This window comes from Quercus robur, chromosome 3 (genome assembly GCF_932294415.1).
Source record: "Quercus robur chromosome 3, dhQueRobu3.1, whole genome shotgun sequence".
NCBI classification, from domain to species: Eukaryota; Viridiplantae; Streptophyta; class Magnoliopsida; order Fagales; family Fagaceae; genus Quercus; species Quercus robur.
Window position 1 is genome coordinate 4,205,701 of NC_065536.1, and position 22,538 is coordinate 4,228,238.

General features: G+C 32.6%; 1 protein-coding gene and 1 pseudogene across 1 annotated transcript; one reads left to right on the plus strand and one right to left on the minus strand.

The window, feature by feature from the left end:
- Window positions 1-791: 791 nt before the first annotated feature.
- Window positions 792-2,916, plus strand: LOC126716765 (putative pentatricopeptide repeat-containing protein At1g12700, mitochondrial). Its single transcript, XM_050417744.1, has one exon. It carries the CDS (start codon window positions 1,004-1,006, stop codon window positions 2,804-2,806), a length of 1,803 nt encoding a protein of 600 aa, XP_050273701.1. The 5' UTR covers window positions 792-1,003; the 3' UTR covers window positions 2,807-2,916.
- Window positions 2,917-4,195: 1,279 nt separating this feature from the next.
- Window positions 4,196-22,164, minus strand: LOC126719109 (ion channel CASTOR-like; annotated as a pseudogene).
- Between the last annotated feature and the right edge of the window lie 374 nt (window positions 22,165-22,538).

Here is a 22,538-nt window from a genome sequence, read left to right on the forward strand (position 1 = left end):
CATTAGTTCTAATATTAAAAAAATTAAAATGATAAATATAATCATATGCCAATCATCATTCTAGCTATGAAACTTTCACTTTCTGAAATTGTCGATCATCATGATTTTCAGTACTTTTTTTTCTAAGTTTTTTAATTTTTAGTCACTCACAATATGCATTTATTATATAACTTAAAAGTAAAATATTCATTTATTTTTAAGTAAATTAATAAAAAAAAATATTTACATACAAATTTTGATTAAACCGTGTATCGCACGGGCATAATGCTAGTTATTTACTCGTTTCTTAAAATAGATGAGTTTACTCTCTCTCTCTCTCTAATTTTTTATTTTATTTTTATTTTTGGATATGCACTTGAGTTTATTCTTTTTTTTATTATTATTGGGTTTTTTATGATTTATTTATATTAGATTCTTTGTCCTTTGCACAACATTAACTAACCTATAACAAAAATTTTTAAAACTTAGTAGGACACTGAAGCAAAATTAGATAACAATTAGAATCTAATTTAGAATTAAATTAGATTTTCTTTCAGTTTTGACTTTAATTGTATATATAGATTACAATTACACATATATGGTTAAGAAATTAATTGGACAATTTAAAAAATAAAAGGAATTAAATTGAAATTTAGCCTAATAATAATAATAACAAATAAATAAATAAATAAAAAAGAAAGAAAGAAAAAGAAAGAAGAGACGACAGCGTATTGAGTTAGAATCGAATGTCAAAGGAATCAGCAAAACAATACCAAGTCATTTTTGTTTTTTGTTTCCTTCTCTTTGTTATTTCTCTCTGTTTGTTTTTGGTATTTTCTCCTCATCATATACTTTCTCGTCAAAAGAGAAAAAAGGCTCTGAACGAAGTTCGAACTCGTTGCTTCACTCTCCGATCTGCCACTCCACCACCATGACTTCTCCTCCTTTCGATTTTTGAAGTTCCGAAGCTAAGCCGAAACCAAACCCGACCCGAGCTGGTAGCTGAGACTGTCGTCATTGTGAAATGGGTAAATCAACATCCTCTCTTCTTTTTATATGCAATCGTTTGATTATTAGAGTAAGCCTTCCATTTCGTGCTTTTACTTCTCATTATTGTTCTACTATTAGAGAAAATGCGAAAACCCCATATCAGAAACCGAATCAGTTGTTGAATTCTGTGAGAGATCACTGCAAATCTCGAACCTTTAAGAATCTTGATCATGCCTTAGGTCTGTTTGATACAATGCTTCACATGCACCCTTTGCCTTTCATTGTAGATTTTACTCTATTGTTGGGTGCCATTGCAAGAATGAAGCATTACTCTGTAGTCGTTACTCTAATTAAACGAATGGAATCATTCGGAATCGCTCCCAGTGATTATACTCTCCCTGTTTTGATTAATTGCTTCTGCCATCTGAACCGGGTCGATTTTGGTTTCTCTATCATAGCAACAATTTTGAAAATTGGATATCAACCAAACTGTATAACTCTAACCACTCTTGTCAAGGGGCTTTGTCTTAAAGGTAATATTTCTGGAGCTGTGAGTTTGGTAGAGGAAATGGAGAACAAAGGGTACCAACCTAATGCATATACTTGTGGAACGATAGTAAATGGTCTGTGTAAGATTGGCCAGACTGGTGTGGCTATTAGGTTGCTCAGGAAGCTTGAAAAAGGGAATTTTGAACAAAATGTGGTGCTCTATAGCATGGTCATTGACAGTTTATGTAAGGATAGATTGGTAACTGAGGCTTTGAACCTTTTATTTGAAATGATGAGTAAAGGCATTCAACCAGACATTGTCACTTACAATTCCTTAGTTCAAGGCCTATGCAATTTTGGCCGGTGGAGGGAGGTGGCTACTTTGTTGAATGAGATGGAGCAAAGGAAGGTCATGCCAAATGTACAAACATTTAGCATATTGGTGGACGCACGTTGCAAGGAAGGGATGTTGACCGAGGCAAATGAAGTTTTTGATTTGATGATTCAAAGAGGCATTGATCCTAACATAGTCACTTACAATTCTTTGATTGATGGTTATTGTTTGCAAAACAAACTGGATGAGGCAGTTAAGACGTTTAATATGATGGTTGAGAAGGGTTGTTCACCCGATGCATTTAGCTATAACATATTGATAAATGGATATTGCAAAAGTAAAAAAATTGATGAGGCAACGCATCTCTTTCATGAAATGTCCAACAAAGGAATGATTCCTAATGTTGTGACTTACAACACTCTTGTCGATGGGTTTTTCAAAGTGGAGAAAGTCCAGGCTGCACTAGAGCTATTCAATACAATGCGAGCTTGTGGCCAACATCTAGATCCCCAAACCTATGCCATCTTGTTAGATGGATTTTGTAAGAATAGACGAATTGCTGAGGCAATGGCATTGTTTCAGGAGATGGAAGAAAAAAAGTTGGACCACTATATTGTATTTTACAACATCTTGATTGATGGTTTCTGCAATGTTGGGGAACTTACAACTGTAAGAGAAATCTTTAGTGGTCTTCTTGCAAAAGGATTGCAACCTAATGTTCGGACTTACACTATAATGATCAAAGGATTTTGCAAGAATGAACTAGTTGATAAAGCAGGTGAGCTGCTTGAGGAAATGGATAGCAACGGTTGTTCACCTAATGAGTGCACATATAACACATTAATCCAAGGGTTATTGCAACATGGTGAGACATCAAAGGCAGTGAAATATCTCAAAATAATGGTTGACAAGGGATTTTCGGCAGACGCAACAACTGCTGCCTTGTTTATTGACTTGCTGTTGTCTAATCAAGTAGATGAAAATATTCCAGAGCTACTTCCAAATTTTGAGTGAAGGTTATTTAGTTTTTCAAGATCAAGGACAACTTTTATATTTTAACCTATCACTTGTCATTATATAAGTGATGTATATTTGCTTCCAGTAAAATTTAATACTTTTTATGAGATGGTGTTTCTTTCCCATTTTGTGCACAAGATTGTTTGTTCCTTTTACTATCTGATCTTTTGTTGCGATTTTTTTGTGCACTTATTTTGTTGCATTAAACCCTTTCTCATGGATAGGTGTTTCAAAATTTTTCTAATGTAAAGTTAATGCGAAATATCATACCCCTTATATAGGTATGCACTCCCTACACCAGCCTCAAAATTATTAAACCCTTAGTGATTAGGTCTGCACCAAGTTAGTTCTTGAATCAGTTTTAGTTTTACAAAAGTAGTATGGTTGTAATTTGCTTATCAAATTTAGTTTTAAAGCAGGTTATGGGTGCTTGTAAGTTAAACTATTGCTTTAAAGCTGTCAGACTTCTGAAATATCAATTAGTTTAAGTTACTATCTCTTTCACTTTCATACCTTTTAGTTATCTTTTTCCAAAAGGCAGGATCTATTTTGTGTCCAACCATCATAATTCTGATATCCTATTTGCGCTTACTACGATTTGAGTGTTACTAGAGATTCTTGAATCTTTATTCATATGAGGGTGTGTAGGATAGCTGTTTTAAAGTAAGAGTTCCATTATCAATACATTTTATTTATTTATTTCCATGACGTGGAACCTCACCAAGGCAGGCTCCTTTGACCCACCCCTAGGAAGTATATTTAGTTATTTTTATATAACACAGGGACAACAGTGAAACAAATAGTATAATTAGTTTGGCACTTTGGTTGCTTCATGACTCCCTCCCATTAGATAAAGCTATCTCTATATTGGAGTAAACTTATTGTTTTACTTGTACTGTATGTAATCATATCAACATATTGACTAATGATTAAGGACGAGGTATTTTCGTTGCAAGTTATTCTTGTACATGGTGATATTTATTTTCTTGTATTGGCACTAGGTTGTTTGTTGCTATTCTAGTTTTGTTCTCTTTCCTTGGAACTAAGTTGAACACTAGTGTTGTAAATTTGAACTTATTTTTGTGAAAATTATCTTGAACTTCAGTTGATGCAACATTGTGAACATGCAATTAGTTTTATGTATTTGTGAAATGATAGAATAATTATTGGTTATGCTCATGGTGCTCGTGATAGGTCAATTGAATATTAGCCAAAGACCATTGATACTAGTAGATTTTCCTTAGTAGTTAATATTAGATCTAGATGGGATTGCTAGTCTGTTCTCTTGCAGGCCATCAGTAAATTTACAATCTCAATGACTTTGGAGACTAAGGTCTTCAATCGTATCCTGATTATCAACAAATTTTCTTTCCTTTCAAGGATACCCTATTTCATCACTTGTCTTTCTCAGCAAACCACATATACATCCTTCAGTGACCACCTTTGTCTCTCACTTTTAGCAGGGGGATTGATGACAGCTCTCTCAGCATTGGCAAAACGATAACCAATCACAATCTCCCTCCTTTGTCGGGCTTGTAAGGGTATCTCATAGAAACTCAATTCCTCCCCTTCACGAAGATAGAGATCTGCTTGTCTTATATGCATCTCATTTCCTTGATAAAAGCCAAAACATTTATGATTGATTAAATAGGTAACTCTCTGCATGTGTGTGTGTGTGTGTCGATAGGTAAACAAAGTAAAGTATGCAACCCATTTACATGGATAGTATTACTAAGGCATGGACCCCTGAAGCACTAGCCAAAAGCATGTGTTAATCAATATATTCGAACCTAATGTTCCTATTCCCCCCCCTCTCTCCCCCCCCCCTCCCCCCTCTTTTTTTTTTTTTTTTTTTTTTGCATTTTCTTCCGTTTCAAAGATATAGATGCATATTCAGATATTATAAAGCTCTCTCAATTAAAAGAGGAGGGATTGGGGATTGTTCAAAATTGACAATTAGGCCAACAAGCTTCTGGCCTCCCACGATGTTTGTTGTCCAAATGAATCCATAACATTTTTGTTTCTCTGTTTTGGTATACTTGATAGCATCGTGAAAGAAAAACAGGCACAGATATCTTACAGCTCAAAGAGAAAGCAACTGATAAAACCATATGGAATAGAGAAACGAAGAGGAAAAATATAATGTTGCAACTAACAGAGGCAACAAGAACATCAAAGAAAGATTATTGTTCAAACATCAAAAGTCAAAGCAAAGTTTACCAGGCCTAACAGTTATGTAGTTGGGAAACTTCTAGATAATCCATAATTTAGTTAAAATGGAATTTCTGCAGGGTTTTTGAGGATATTAAAATAAGGGTCCAATTAATGTATGCCCTTTCTAAGAGGAACTTCTCTATCACTATAACAACTCCATTAACTTATGCTCACAAAAGAATCGCCCCCCCAAAGGAACAAACTTTTAAGGAATTTTAACACCAGAAATTTGTCATACAACCTGGGCAGTGGCACAAATTTGGTCAGCTGTGGAAACAATTTGGCGTCTCAATTATTTGTGGCCTTTGACAAGTGTTTTTGTAGATATTAAACATACAGATTTATGTGCACAAGGATCCACATGTGAACAATTTAAAAAGTTTCATGTGCATTCATTGCAAGCTTTCTATATGCTGTGTGTGCATATCTCATTATATCATCAGAAGAAGACTACCTCCTCAGCAAAGAGCTCTTCTAATACATCATTTATTTGTCAATCCTCTGCAACCATGGCCAGTGCCATGCTGACAAGCTCATTTGATAAAACATAATTGCTGATCTTTGACATGGATAATAAATTTTTTGTCCTTGGATCCAGAATTTCACTGATTCTAACTGATTTATCTAAAGCTTGCTGCATATCTCCTATCCAAGACCCTTGTGAGAAACTTCCTCTATGAACTTGAGTGTCTCTGAATGGGTGACGTTTTGCCTGGAAAAAAAAATGCTCAGAATTGATGAAAGGGTGAGAGATGAATCATAACTCAATCTCATTGGCAAGCACTGTGATATACTAACACTAATCTCAATAGTGCAACAAAGAAAGAAGCATCTATTTCAAATCCTGGCCTACTCTTAGTCTCAAATTATGGACAAAGGAACACGAGCCAACATTATCCAACAAATTCTATACAAGTATTGGAAAAAGGTTATAGAATATTTGAAATCTAATCTGATTCTTGAGTCCATTGTTGGTCTAGAAATAATGCCAAAACATCCAAAGTATAGAAAGCATTGAGATGGGTGATATTAGGAACAAAATTTGAAGAGCTAAGTTTAAAGCTGATGGATAAGCAAACAGGTTTAAGTAGAATTGATCATCATAATCAGAATAACTCATTACTAAAATGGAACATTCTAATAGGAAATAATAAAGTAGAAGAAATAATGCAAAAGAGGTTACGATTTTAATAAGGTTCACAAAGGTCCATTAGAAGATCAATTTTTAAGGAAAATACCTAAATGTCACGAATTAATAGTAATGTGGCAAGAGATCTGGAATCAGCTTGAATTGCAGAATCTTCCACAGATTCATCAGCCAGAATCAAGATCTGTAAAGACCAGAAACTACATCAAAATATTGTAAACCTAATTTATGATTCTCACAGCCTGATTTACTGCATTAAGAAGGTAAAATTATGGCACTGTTCAGGAGAGGTATGTCGTAGACCACTGACATGGTTACATTAATCCAATGAGTTCTTTCCCAGGGGAGATCCTATTGGTGCCAATACTTCCACAAGAATCACAAGTCCTCAATCTCATTAACCATGAAAATTGTTCCTGAATGCCACCCTAGTGCAAAAGTTTATAAAGGAGAAGCTAAAATTTAATGCTACTTGCTGAATCAAAAGATTGCAGGGGAAGGCTTTCTAAATGATGCCGTATTACAGCATTTCCCTTGCGATGAACCAAGGATATATTCACCAATCGATTTATGTCAAGTCCACCATCAGTAAGCTTCTTCTCCCTCTCCTTTTCAAGAACATCATTGAACATACAAAGCTCTGAACCAAGTGCTAGAAACACATCCAATACCTTAAAACATTGATGAATAAATGAAAGTTGAGTATTTCTTTTTTCTACTGTATCTCCAAAGCAGATATAGCAAGTGAAGACAGGGAAAACTAGTAAAAACTAATTTACAAGTGTCCTGGTTACGAAGATTAAAATAATAAAAAAAAAATTTTAAAGAAAAAAAAGTTTTTGACATGATTACCACCATTTCGTTTATACCAAGAACTACGCCCAAGTATTGGGAGCATGATTGCAGATTTTGTGTTACATTACCATAATCATATCCTCCATATCTCGTCGCCAACCACATAAAAGTATCTTTTCTGTAGATTTTGGAACAAAAAAAATCTTTGGGTAGACTTCCTCTCCAAACCTGCAGCATTCAGGCCAAAAGAAGATGGAATTAGGGGCTTCAGTAGAAAAAACTTACCACTATCATATCATCAATGTCCCTCCTCCATCCACAAAGTAGAATCTTCTGTGACTTTCTTGCTGGTCAGGCAATGTTTTTGAATGATGCTTCTTTGACCTGAACGATCAGATTGATCATACTTTTGTAAGTTTTAATTATGGTATGCCTCATTCACTTAAACTCCATGGTAGGCATCATTCCAATGTGCACAAATTAGAAGATCTTATATTTATTTTTTATTTTATATTTATTTATATTAGTTTGATTGGCCTAACTGTGACTTATTAACTTTAATTTAACAGGAAAACACAAATCATGCTCTCGTATTAGATTGAAGTTATGATTTCATCCTCCACCAGTTGTCAGTTACGAGAGAGATGTCATTTGGTCCCAAAAACATTACATTTATTCTATTTCCTCCTGTATTTAGTTTGTCAAATCATATTTAGTACAATGGAATCAACTATATAGCTTATATTTGCTCCTAGCCAAGTCATAGAAATATTTTCCTACTTCAGACAGTTAATTTTTTCTAAGTCTATTTGTTGCTTCCTTTCCCTTTTCAATCGAAGGGTCTGAATATCACCTGATGTGGACAAAAAGTAATCAAAGCATTTCTTTTTCTTGTGTGCGTGTGCATGGTAAGCGGGGTGAACTAAGTCTCCCACAACGAAAATACCTCAACTATGCCACTAAACAAAAAATAAATAAATAAATAAATAAATAAATAATAATAATAAAACAAACTAGCAGAATATCAAGCAATTTATTTGAAATCCATATGTTACAAGGAAAATGTAAGCACCGCAGGCAGTGCTGCTGGAGAATAGGTGTCATCATCCTCAGCAATAACAAGAACTTCATCGCCTTCTTGTAGGACATAGGAATCCTCCGGATTAAGAACAATTTTACCACCATATGATGCAACCTTGACTCCACAAGGAATGGCATCAGGAAAACTAATTAAGACATCCTCAAATTGCATGCCATCCAACTGTGGCCATCTCTTGATGTAGAACTCACAATTTTCAAACCCAAGAATATCTTCCCAGATCTGCCACAGACAACAACCCATCAAGGGAAAAAAGTACAGACATCCCATACAAGTAATTAAATGAATCTTATTATAGCACTTAATTTGCATAATATGATGATACAGGGCAGTAAATGAAACTCAAATAACTAGTAATATAAAAAAGAAATACTAAATTAACATTAGGAAACTATCAAAATAATGTTAAAGGATATAGAGTAAAGGAAATTAACCTGTGCAAGCCCTGGCTGCCGAGCACATTGAATCATCAAACGACCAATTACATCATGAGCCACAACAGTTTGTACAAGATCTCCGCCAACAAGTTTAACAAGGACCTTTTTGTCAAGATCACTAAGTTCCACAACTATGTGTCCTCTAAGCCCTTCCTTAACTCCAGTTAGACTTAAAACTGTTCTAAGTGCACGAGCATCACTCTGTATCAGATCAAATTTGAGTTAATAGCAATTTAACCTTATCTCATATCAACCATTAAAAATATCAATGTTGTCACTCAAGAAGACCTGGTCAGCATTTCCATCTTCAGCAAGGACAATGATTGCACGGGCCTTGGAGACAGATACCTATGAAGCAAAAGTTGTCAGCAAAATTAATGAAGCTTACATTGGTCTTATCATCAGGTAGCTCTTATCCAACAAAGAATAATTAGTTCAAAGAGGCTGTAGTACATTGTATGTAAAAATAACTGCTCAACAGACTTGACACTGGGGGCAGAGAAGCTAAAATCACAGAGTTGTAAAAAAGTTTGTGGAATAACTAATTTATATTTTCAAATTGACTTTCAGTTTTTGGGCTTTTATTTGGGAGGGTGAGAGGGGGGGGGGGGGGGGTGGGGGGAGTGGTTATACTTATTTATTCAATTCCCTTTTGGACTGATAAGAATAATGACTTCATTTCCCCTCACCCCCAAAAAAAAGGAGAGAGAGAGAGAGAGCACAAAAAAGGATGAACATAAATCTAAAAACTCAAAATAAGAATTATATATTAGCAGACATAAAAGTCATTAAAAGTTATGTATTTTGAGGAAGTCTGTAAACACTTTTGCCAAAAGTCTTTAGTAGATTTATTGGAGAGTTACGAACACTTAATGATCTCTTTAATGATCCAACTTTGCCAGTGGATTGAGATCAGTCAATAAGCTTACAGAAAGGGATTCATAACCAGAAACTAGTAATATGACAAGGCTTATATGTTGAACAACCAAAGTAGGCAGACCTTTTTCAGGTCAGCTAGAATCAGAGGGCTCCCACTTCGGCATATCACTGATGTTCTTTTAAAATTGAATTCCATCTTAGCAATGTCAAGCTTTTAGGTGATTTCTAATTTCTTTTTTCAGATATAAATACCATGGCAGGAATTTGATAGACGTCTCACCCAACTATAACTACCTTGATTTGTTACTAAAGAATACTAGAAGTGTAAATGATGCAAACTAGCATTGACCAAGCATTATTAGTTACTTGATATCAAGAAATGATGGCTGATTAGGCAGGAGTATAACTAAATTGCTTATGAGTAAATCTCATAGTTATAAGTTATAACATGAAATATAAGACATTATGATACATGAAATTATCTCATAAAAGAAGTTAAAACCCAGTGTCCAAAGAAAAAGCTGTTCAGACTCTAACCAATTTAACATATATGACAAGGGACATTAATGACACTACGTAATACACAAAACACACTCACAGAGTGTCTCTCTCTGTGTCTTGCTCTTTTTCTGCCCTCAATTCCTTTCATATTTCAAGATACAGAATGACTCCATTATATTCAAATTTCAAAGAACACAAATAAAATATATAGAAAGATTAGTCAAACTAAATAAATATTGTGAAGGTAGTTGAGAAAACAACTACAATCCATTATGGCCCAATCAAATTTCTAAACATACTACAGAATAACAATATACAAATATTTACTTAAAAAGATGTTGGAATCAATTTACTAGTGACTAAAACTTGTGCAAATATGAAAAAAAATACAATTAGATTCCAACTATCGCAAGAAGTATTCACAATAACAATTATAAAAGGAAGTTACACCAGAATACATAAAACCATAAAGCATGTCGCATGATTTATGATTTTTCTCTTTCTCGTTTGTTCGTCTTTGCTGTGTACTCATACAATTCTTCGATTCTCAATTCATATTGAAGAATTATCACAGATTTTTCTCTCAGAAATTCTCTCTCTTTCTCTCTCTCTTCCTCTCTCTCTCTTTGAGCTTCTTGACAGAGGGAGTACAGAATTGATGAAGAAGAAGAATAAGGAGTTGTGTTTGAAATCTGAGGAAGATGAAGACTAATGGCTAGTTCTGAAATGGTGACTTAATCCTAAGACTAACGGTAACTTAATCCTAAGACCAAAACGGTAACTTAAAGTGAAATGGTGACGTTCTGGTATTAATACAAACGACGCCGTTTTGATTTATCTTCCTCAGATTTCCAGATTTAAGAACTACTCTGTTCTTCAAGGATGCTCGAGGTTGGTTCAGAAATAAAGAGAGCTTCAGTTTCAATCATAACCGTCTTTCCTTGAATTCAGGAGTTCGTTATTTGGTTGTTACGATATGGTTATGATAGAGTTTCTAGAAGGTTCTTGATTTTATGTATTCTCACTTCTCAGGCTCTATAAACAGAGCTCTGTATAATCAATTTTCTTCATTTTCCAGAAATCTCTCTCTACTTTCTGTTATAGTTCTTCCGCCATTGATAACCACCTTCAAGCTCCAAAATCTCACACTGCTCTGTGGTTTCACTTCTTTGTTCTTGATCTCGCTATTCTTAGTATAAAGAATTCTCTGCTATGGTTTCTGTAGCGATTGGCACTGCTGGAGCCATTTTTGCTTATTTCTTTGGGCGAGCCTTTTCCAGTCATAGTTTAAATGAATCGGATCCAATCAAGGGGCAATCGCTACCTCTTTCCTATTGCTTGTCGGTTTTCGGCTATGGCCTAGTCTTTTGGCTCTTAGTACTAGTGGTGTGGCATCTGTTCATTCAGGAGATGAAGACAAGGATCCACCTCAAAAGGATATTGGTGAAGTAGCAACACTGGTTACTGCAATCACAACCATCAACCTATGTGGTTGTTTGGAATTGCCTATCAGAAAGCTACCTTTGCTAGTTCATTTTCTTGTCCTCTTTCAGCTGAGTAGTAACCTGGCACTACTACTCATCTGGGCCTCGTTGTCAGTTCGTAAATATATCATACCTAGTTCCACTTTGTTCACTACCAAAACAGGGGGATATTTGCAGACTAACATTGTGAAGGGTTAGAATATAGTAAGTTAATACAGATTTGAAAGATTAATGGAAACTAGCATATCGAGTTTCTAAAACTCGAGTTCCATATCAATCTCAAGCCTCAAAGACTCGCTTTCTATTTGCTGAGTTTGCTGAGTTGGACACAGTTATGCCATATAGATCTCGAGTTTCTAATAGTCGAGATTAAAAAAATGAATCTGACCGAAGAAAGAAGAACCCAAAAAAAAAAAAAAAAAATCGAATTCGTCAACAAACCTAGAGGACAACAGACCTGAAGAAGAATAGGAAGAACGATTTGACGATGAAGAACAGAGGAACGATCTGACGACGAACAGAGACAAAGTATAGCAACTAATCTTAAGGCTATAAATTAATGAGTCGAGTTGAGTATTAGTAGTTAATCTTTGGTTCATATAATTTTATTTTGAACATATATTGAGCTCGAACTTATTGCCAAATCAAATTCTTATTGTTTATTTCGTTTCCTTGTTGAGAAAACTTCATCAACATATTCTTTCTCAATATATATAGTAAACAACAAGATTAAATTTTTTTTAGTCTTAAAAAAATTTATGCTTGAAATTAGATTTATCAATCTTGTATTGTTAGAATTAAATTTATAAAAAAATTACATCATCAATCTTGAATTGTTAAGAATTATACATAATTTTTACTTGAAAATTGAAATATTGGACTGTTTATATTATCAATAAATTATAAATTATAATTTGAAATATTATGATTACAAATTTGTACAAACCGATCTTAAGTCTATATGAGTATACATTAGTACATGTATACATATAATTAAATATATAATGTTATATACACTCAAATCAAATCTCATACCCACGATCTTGTTCATGAATATATTATTAATGTTTGAGCTTGATTCGTTTAATAGTTAAGTCGAACTTAGGTTTAAACTTAACTTGTTTACTAAAAGAAATGAACATAACCAAAATTTTCCCGAATTGAGTCAGAATTGTTTAAACAACTCAATTCAATTCTAGTTGTAGCCCATCCTTCATATTTTCCATCTCATTTTTAACACGGAACGAAAATGCAGTAAGGCTGGATAAGTTAGAGATTAAAAAACTCTAGATATGTACCATACCACCTTCAGATTACAACAATTGGCCCATGAGGTTTGCAGGTTCACATTTGATAAGCCCACACTGTTGGCTTACTAGGATTGTGGTACCAAGTCACTGAACACTGAACAGATCAATCCTGCCACTACCTTTGCCTATGCTCGTTAGTCTTTACATTATTGGGATCAACCATTTTATGCCTTCAACAGTTGATGAAAGGCACATCACAAGTGTTACACTCACACATATATGCCAAAACTAAACTTTAAAAACCATATTTTTTCTACCAAGATAACATTAGTTCTAATATTAAAAAAATTGAAATGATAAATATAATCATATGCCAATCATCATTCTAGCTATGAAACTTTCACTTTCCATTGCCTTTAATTAATGAAGTTTTTCATTGCCCTTAGATAATATGTATGTTTACTGGCTTGGATTAAGATCCCATTATTTAGAAATATGAAATTGTCGATCATCTTGATTTTCAGTTTTTTTTTTTTTTTTTTAAAATAATTTTCAGTTTCTAACTTGTACTAAATATATCTAGGATATGGACACATAGTAAAACCATCACAACTGGACCACGAAACAATCTAATTACTTTAGCATTATGCATATTCAAGTTAAACATTCTATATCAAATTTCAAAATGTGTTACTCGGTAAATACTTTTCTCAGCAACTATTAAGCACAAATTGGAAAATGCTGAATATTTTGGAATCAATTCCATGTGTTGCTAAGAACTTGAATCTCCTACATGATACAAGAAAGAGGGGGTGAAAAAAAAACCATCATTGTGTTTTGTTTCCTTTTTATCTATGCTTAACAAGATTGTTGAGATATCTTGCCTATCCCCTTTTTTTAGAAACGAAGTATTATGTTCACAACATTTTCACAACAAATATTAGATGGTAAGTTATTATTAATTTTTTTTTTTTTATTTATTTATTGACACCAAGTGTCTAGAGCAGAGCCCTGACTAATCCTGGGGTTGCACAAGCCCTTGGCAAGGAGTTTCTTGCAAGTGCACCTCGAGTAATTCAAGGGGCAATTAAATTCCCCTAGTCCCATGGCCCCAAGGGAGTGAATGCACGCATGTTTGCTGGAAGTCTGGAACCCAAGACATCTAGGTTTCACGGCTCGTCTCAGAGTACGCCTGACCAATGCACCACACCTCTCGGGGTTTATTATTAGTTTTAATTTGAACTCACTATTAAAATTAATTTTATATCCACTACTAACAGCCAGTATTAATTTAGCATTTAAGATTTGATGTGAAAATGTTGTGTAATGTATTTCTAACTTTTTTTAAATGGTTCTAACAGATATCTCAATAGTCTTGGGCTGGATTTGAGATTGAGCAAATTTCTAATAGCAACTCGTTCATTAGGCTAACTTGGGCCGAGCCTTATTGAACTCTATTGGGTTTGCTGTATTCCTCTCTTATTTTCTTTTCTTTTTTTTACTTTACATACCAACGCAACGGCAGAATATATATATTCTTATGTCTAGGGAGCAACTATATATTTTTTGTTGGATATATTTTAAAATAATTTAATTTTGTGATTATGTAAACAAGAACAATGCACAAATCTAATTATAAATAAGAACATGATTAAATTCATTATATAAAAAGAAAATTATACAATAATTAAATAATTCTCAGATCAAATGCGTGAATAATGAATGATGTAGAACTGATCAAGTCTTGTGTTTGACAAAATTTCTTTAAAGCAGATTTCACCCCTCACACATTCAATAGTACTTAAAGACTCACGGATATCTACCTCTCCGGATAAAATAATCAATAACACATACAAGAAGCACTATAAAATTCATGCTCAACAAACTAAATTATGTCTCTCTCTCTTTTTGATTCTATGTTTATGCACAAAAATATATTCTCTCAGAGAAAGTTTCTTAGTCAAATTTTTTTATTTTTTTATTTTATTTTATTTTTTATTTTTATGAATGATGGACTATTAATATATATATTAATAGTCTTGTAGAACTGATCGAGTCTTGTGTTTGATAGAATTTCCTTAAAGCATATTTCGCCCCTCACACATTCAATAGTGTTTAGACTCATGGACGTCTGCCTCCCAATATAAAATAATCAACAATACGTACAAGAAGCACTACAAAATCTATGCTCAACGAACTAAATTATGTCTCTTTCTCTCTTTTTGATTCTATGTTTATGCACAAAAATATATTCTCTCGGAGAAAGTTTCCTAGTCAAAAAAGGTTTTTATGAATGAGGGACTATCAATATATACATTAGTGAATAGATATATTGTTCAAGAACAACTGTTATGCACAGACTTATTGAATAAATGAATAAAATAAAATATTAGTATTTGGACTAAGCCCAATCCAATGTCTATACATGTGTAAGCCCAATCCAATGTCCAACTCATGAGCATATAAAGTCATATATTATCTCTTTCCTTTCCTTTGTGGGGCTTAATGATTTTCACCACTTTAAATTCATGTTCAACTAAACACATTAAGAGTCAATTTCTTAATTTAAACTAATATAAATAATTCCATAAACTCTGGGAACATATTTTCTTCTTTTCCTATCTTTTACCTTTGTGGGCACTACGAAAATTACAATTGATCATTGAGGAATTGACATAATAGATAACATTCACGAAATATGTTATGAAAAAAAATCTATAGAGCTATGAGTTTCATAATAAATCAAGTCTTTTGCTGTTACATAATGAATCTGGAATCAAATCTAGTCTAGGATATTTACCCAAAAAAAAATTGTTATTTTTGCTTTGTGGTAAAAAATAATCATTTTAGAGCATACATTATAGGTTCAAATGTTATCATATATGTGAGTTTCTATTAGTTGAACTAGTAAAATTTATTATCATTGAATAAGAGATATGAGGTTCAAACTCCAAATAACTTATAAATCGATTGGTGTCTTAATTCGATGATAAAGAGTAATTATCATGAAGAGAAATCTTATCCTAGTAAGAATTTAGTTTCCTTGGTTTTGAAAAAAAGACTATACATCTTATTATGGCAAGAATTTAATTTCTTATTCTTCATTTTTATTGCAAATATCGAAGTTATATTAAAAAAAAAAAAAAAAAAAAAAAACTCTTAAGAAACAATACATTTGTTTACCAAATGCTTATAGTATTTGAATACGGGATAAAAATGAGTAGTTTTTATGTGAAGTAGTGGGTTTTTTTTGGAGAAAAAAGTAATTTTTTTATATTTTTTTAACAAACATAATTGAAGTATTTGAATTCAAATAGGTATCAGAAATTTGAATATAAATGAGAATAATGGTTTTTTTTCCCCTTTTTTACATGAGATAGTATTACCCTTTTTTCATTTTTTTGTTTTTTGTAAGAAAAAAAAAACCAAAAAGTATGTTATTTCAGAATTTTTATAAGGATATCTTGGTATGCCAAAAATTGAAGATGAAATAGGAAAATCCTCTTATTAACAATAGTAGTAGTAGTAGTAGTAGTACTGTATAGACACACACACACACACGACTCATCACAAGCGCTTTGTGCGTGCAATAATACTTTTTTTATTTTTTTGGTTTAGTGTTATAATACTTAAAAGTGATATATAAATAATTGTGTGTATTTATTTATTTATTTTTAAAAAAGGAGGCAAGGTAACGTGGAATAATGTTTAAAAATGAGATAGAGAACCATAAGAAGTTGAAACCAATAGGACATTTGAATTTATTAATTGTGATAAGAATTGTGATAAGTAAAATAATTTGAGATTTGAACAAAAGAAAGATGATATACATTAGTGTGGATAGATGAGGATTTGTGATAACTGTATAGAATTTGGATAACAAAATTTTTGGAATGTTTTAAAGAATTTAAAAAAAAAAACTATAGAAATTTCGGGGTAAGAATTAGTAGGTTTTACGTAAGGTAGGGGTTTTTTTTTTTTGGAAGAAGTAATTTTGTATTTTTTTTTATAAAGATAATTGAAGTATTTGAATTCAAATAGATAATAAATACAGATAGGAATTAGACATTTGAATGTAAATGGGTGTTAAGAATAATATATATATATATATTTATTTTTTTTTTCCTTTTTTGTACGGAGATAGTATTACTATTTTAACCTTTTTTTTGCTTTCTTTTTTGTAGGGAAAAAAAATTAAACTAAAGGGTATGTTATTTCAGAATTTGTACGAGTATATTTTGGTACGTCAAAAATTGAAGGCGAAACAAAAAATCCTCTTATTAATAGTACTAGACTCATCACACGCATTTTGCGCGTACAATAATGCTTTTATTTATTTATTTGTTTTTTTGGTTTAGTGGTATAATGCTTAAAAGTTATATATATAAATAACCGTGTGTGTGTGTGTGTTTTTTTTAAAGAAGAAGATAAGATAATGTGAAATAATGTTTAAAAATGAGAGAATCATAAGTAGTTGAAATCCAATGGGACATTTGAATTTATTGATTGAGATAAGAGTTGTGATAAGTACCAAAATTTGAGATTTGATCAAAAGAAAGATGATATACATTACTGTGGATGGATGGGGATTTGCTATAACTGTATTAGATTATGGATAACAAAAATTTTGGAATGTTTTAAAGAATTAAAAAAAAAAAAAAAAATTTCGGGATCAGAATGAGTAGTTTTTACTTTTTACATGAGGTATTTTTTTTAGAAGAATTAATTTTATATTTTTTTTATATAAAGATAATTAAAGTATTTGAATTCAAATTGATAACAAATACTGATAGAAATTAGGCATTTGAATACAAATGGGTGGTGAGAATAACAGTTTTTCCCCCCTTTTGTACGTGAGATAGTATTATTGTTTTAACATTTTTTACTTTTTTTTAGGGGAAAAAAAAAAAACTACAGGGTATGTTATTTTAGAATTTGTATGAGGATATTTTGGTACGCCAAAAATGAAAGACGAAATAGGAGAATTCTCTTATTAACAGTGTGTGTGTATATATATATTAAATATAATATTTTCAAACCAAATGGGATAAATCGCCTTTAAAAAAAAAAAAAAAAAAAAAAAAAACCAAATGGGATAAATCATAGGGCAAAGGTTGCTAAAGTACCAAACTAAACCAAACATTTTCCTAAGATTTACAAATGTTGCTTCCAAAAAGAGGGGAAGTGGGGGAAGACAATGTTTTTTTTTTTTTCTTTTTCTGGAGAATCAGCAAAAGTTCTAATAGTTAAAAAGTAAATAAAATAAATATAACAAGCTGTTCTAGAGGTCATGATCATGATTCATGAATAATCAATCACCACTCTAGCTAGCGATGCAACTCATGATTTTCCAATTTCCATTGCCCTTAGTTAATGAAGGCTCTCCAATTTGGTAATTTCCAATGGGAAATTTTATGATAAGGGCTTGGATTCAATTGATCAACCATGTAATGACATCCCATCAAACTTGTCTAGACTTGTCATGAGCCTTGTAACTTACTAGTTGGCACCTCATCCATGCCTCCACAGTTTAAATCACCCCTCACCCCTTGTAACTATTGAAAAAAAAAAAAAAAAAATCACCTGGACTTGTGCAATTAATTCCAAGCAAAGTCAAGGTCTTTTATTAGTTAGTATATCCTTAATTCTAGTACTATTACGACCATTTCCTTGATTGAGCTCAAATCAAGGACTACCAATAAGCCCTTGATTTTAGTCTCAATCAAGGATCCCTTTTCTTCTTAGGCCAACTATTCAAGCCTAAGTATTGAGGCCTTCTCATGTATATTCAGTTTTTACAGAAATACCGAAAATACACAGGTCAAATACAGCTCTTTCATAAATTGTTTCTTTTTCTGTGTGTGTCCTCATTCATAAGCATCCTTGCTTTTCTTGTAAGTACAAGAAGATGGATACAAGAAGCACTACCTTGAATTACTTCAACATGTTCAGGTTGAATTGTATACCAGTATCTATACTGGCAAAGATGGATACATATAAAATTGAAATACATGGCGAAACGGTTAAGGCAAGTGTGGTCGATGATCCTGCTATGGTTGGTATTAAGATAGATGAGTTGGAGGCTTGGTTACAAGCTTTATAAAGTCGTATTGTAGGACTTGATGTTAAGCTTGACAACGCCAAGTTCGTGTTGGTTCTGGTGTTGGGACTCGTTGCCTAATCATTCGCTCACGCATAGCAGAAGTTCCTCCTGAGGCTCTCAGGGTGCTTATGGCTAATAATACTATTTGCTTTCTGAGTACCAAAATGGCTGACATGAATTTATTTAGTTTAAGATTAAGATGTAGTACAGTTGTTCAACTTGGGTACTTTGCTTCTAAGTGTCTGAAGAAAGCCCACATAAAAGATTATGGATTAGCAGAGCTGGCATGTGAAGTTGGAATGGATATAAAGTAATCAATTATTGAATGCCTTGACTGGAGTGCTGAATTTTTTACACTAGAACAGATCGAGTATGCAGTGCACGATGCTTATACAACTTATGTCATTTGGAAAAAGCTGTTGAATATGCTCTAGTCTAAACTTCTAAGAACATGTCAACAATGGATTTGACAACATTGTATGCCATATGGGATTGTGTTTTTAAGAAATTTCTTTGTGTGTTTGGTAACTTGTTTATATCAATGGATCTAAAAAATGTTTGGCAAAAATATCAATTTGATCCTTATATTTGGGATTATAGTCAATTAGGTCATTACATTTTAGTAGTAGTTAATTTGGTATTTTTTTTTATTTTTCAACTCGTAGGCAATTAATTTGGTCTTTACCGTCAACTCACTAACGAAAAATGCTTACGTGGCACACAACTTATATATTTGGCACACTTAAAGATTACTACTATAACTATCAAAATAATAATAATAAATTTTAATTTACATTAAATAATTCCATATCAACTTTTAAAATAAATATTAAAAAATAAAACTAAAAAAAAAAAGTCACTTTCTGCTCGAAACTTCTCAAATTGTAAACATCTCAGCACTACTCGATCCCCTCTTGCAAAGTCTTACTGGTCATATCATCTCTAATGCTCTACTCTACCCTTATAAATTGCATTTCATCTAGAGTGTTAGATTGGGGATTCTTCAAAATTTCCACCAAGGGTTTCATGATTTTGTTGTATACTAGATTGAGGACTTTTTTTTTCGTCAAATTTTATTTTGCCAATCTAACCTGTAGTTGTTGTTGGGGATATTACACAAAGTAATAATAGAATAACAAGATTAACATAAAAGACAAATAGAAAATAGATAACTTGGAGGCACTATATCGTTTTCCTTAGACAATATTTGCCCCCACCCTCCCTCCAACACTTTTGTTGCTAAAGGGTTATCGCAAATTTGTCTCTAGGATACAACCAAAATGTTGGGTTCTATGGATAGCAATTCTGGAGAATGACCATAGGATTTCTTATGTTTCTCTCAAGTGAACATAAGTCTCTATTTATACTCATAGGGTTATATTTCATGAAAAGGTACGTATAGAGAATTAGTTATTTTTTCAAGTGAACATAAGCCTCTATTCATACCCATAAGGTTATGTTAATTTCATGAAAAGGCTCGTATGGAAAGTTAGTTATTTTTTCATAAAACGATTAACAAAGATTGAAACCTCTTCAACTTTTCTGAATAGTCACTAGAAAATTCTACAGAAAATTTCAGAAAATTCAGATTTTCGAATTTTCACTTTATGAAACCATATTCTCCAAACTCAAATATCATTATTACAACCTATCCTTGTATATACCTATATATACAACAATTCTCCACTAGATTGTAATAATATATGTCTCACTTGATTGATTTCTTATCATGCATAATGGAAGGTGTCTTTCAACTTAAACCTCCATTTAGTGTAATTGCTCAAGAAATCAATAGAGTTAATGGTGGCTTGGTGCTTAAACCAAAACTATAATGTGTTGAAATCGGAAACAACACACACATGAGAACACTCACAACACATTTAGAAATCCACTGTTGTTAGCACTATTATGGCCTTGTGCTCTTCCTGGTTTAGTAAACATTTACATGAGAAAACCCTTTACTCTTGCTAAAAGCGGCATCACTTCTATGTTCACAAAGGTGAAGTTCCTTCTTATGTCCCTGTTACACAGACATTTGTTCTTTATGAACTTCATTAAGAGTGTAAAACTCATCCTCAATTACATCATAACAGTCTGTACTAATCCATTTTAAATGAGACACAAAATTAGTGCTCTTACTAACCACATATTAATAGCTTGTTGTTACCCTTTAAACCTCTTTAGATTAAATCAATTCAAGGTTGGGTTCCCACTATTGGTAATTCTCTTAAAAGAAGGGTTTTAGTTCCATTTCAATAGATGTTACCCCAACCATATATTGAGACACTACTTTAGTTAAAGGGTCTACCAAATTATTATTTGACCTTACATAGACAATTGAAATGGTACCAAATTCTATTAATTGTGTTATGTAATCATGTTTTAGACCTATATGTCTAGACTTACCATTATACATTTTACTGTATGCTCTGCCTAAGGTGGCTTCACTATCGCAGTACACCGAAATGGCTGGTATTGGTTGTGGCCACAACTCTATGTCTAACAACATATTTCTTAGTCATTTCGCTTCCTTGCCTGCTGCTGTCAAGGCTATAAATTCTAATTCCATGATAGAGTGAGAAATACACGTTTGTTTCTTTGATGCCTAAGAGATGGCACCCCACCAAGAGTGAATATCCAACTAGATGTGGATTTGCTATCACTCACACTAGTAATCCAACTAGAATCTGAATAACCTTCCAACACAGTTGAAAATTCAGAATAAAAGAGTCCCAAACTTATGGTTTTCTTTAAATAACCAAGAACTCTACCAATTGCTTTCTAGTGATCCACACTTGGATTACTTGTAAATCTAGAAAGTTTGCCCACTAAAAATGATATGTCTAGTCTTGTACAATACATAGCATTCATCATGCTACCAATAGCACTAGCATACTCAAGCTGTGCTATTGCTCTTCTAGTGTTTTCACCCAACTTTATGCTTCGATCAAAAGGTGTATTTGCTTCTTTTATATTAAGATGTTCAAATCTTTGAAACACTTTCTCAACATAATGAGATTGACATAGTGCAAAACCCTCACTATGTCTTTTAATTTTGATTCCCAAAATAGTATCTACTTCATTTAAATCTTTCATTTGAAACATAGAAGAAAGATACTTTTTGGTTTCATATACACCTATCATATTCGTACCAAATATGAGCATATCATCCACATAAAGGCATACAATGACTCCATATTCCTTTGTGAATTTGGAATATATATATATATATATATATTTGTCAGAACTATTATGCACAAAGCCATTCGAAAAATTGCTGAGTCAAACTTCTCATGCCATTGTTTTGGAGCTTGTTTCAAGCCATACAAAGACTTGACTAACTTGCAAACTTTCTTTTCATTTCTAGGAAGTACAAAACCCTCAAGTTGTTCCATGTAAACTTCCTTATCAAGATCACCATTTAGGAAAGCTGTCTTAACATCCATTTGATGTACAATCAACTTATATATGGATGCAAGTGCTAACAACACACAAATAGACGTGATTCTAGCCATCGATGCATAGATATCAAAATGGTCTACTTCTTCCCTTTATTTAAAGCCTTTTGTCATTAACCTTGCTTTAAAGGTTTGAATTGATCCATTAGTATTATATTTCTTCTAAATACCCATTTACAACCAATTGGTTTAGAACCAATAGATAGATCCACTAGGACCCAAGTATTATTGGATAATATTGAGTCCATCTCATCATTTACAACTTCTTTCCAGAAATCCAGAAAGCTGAATCTCTAGAAGCCATAGCTTCCTCAAATGTTTTAAGCTCATCCTCTGTGTTAAACACTCTGGGTATTTTATTT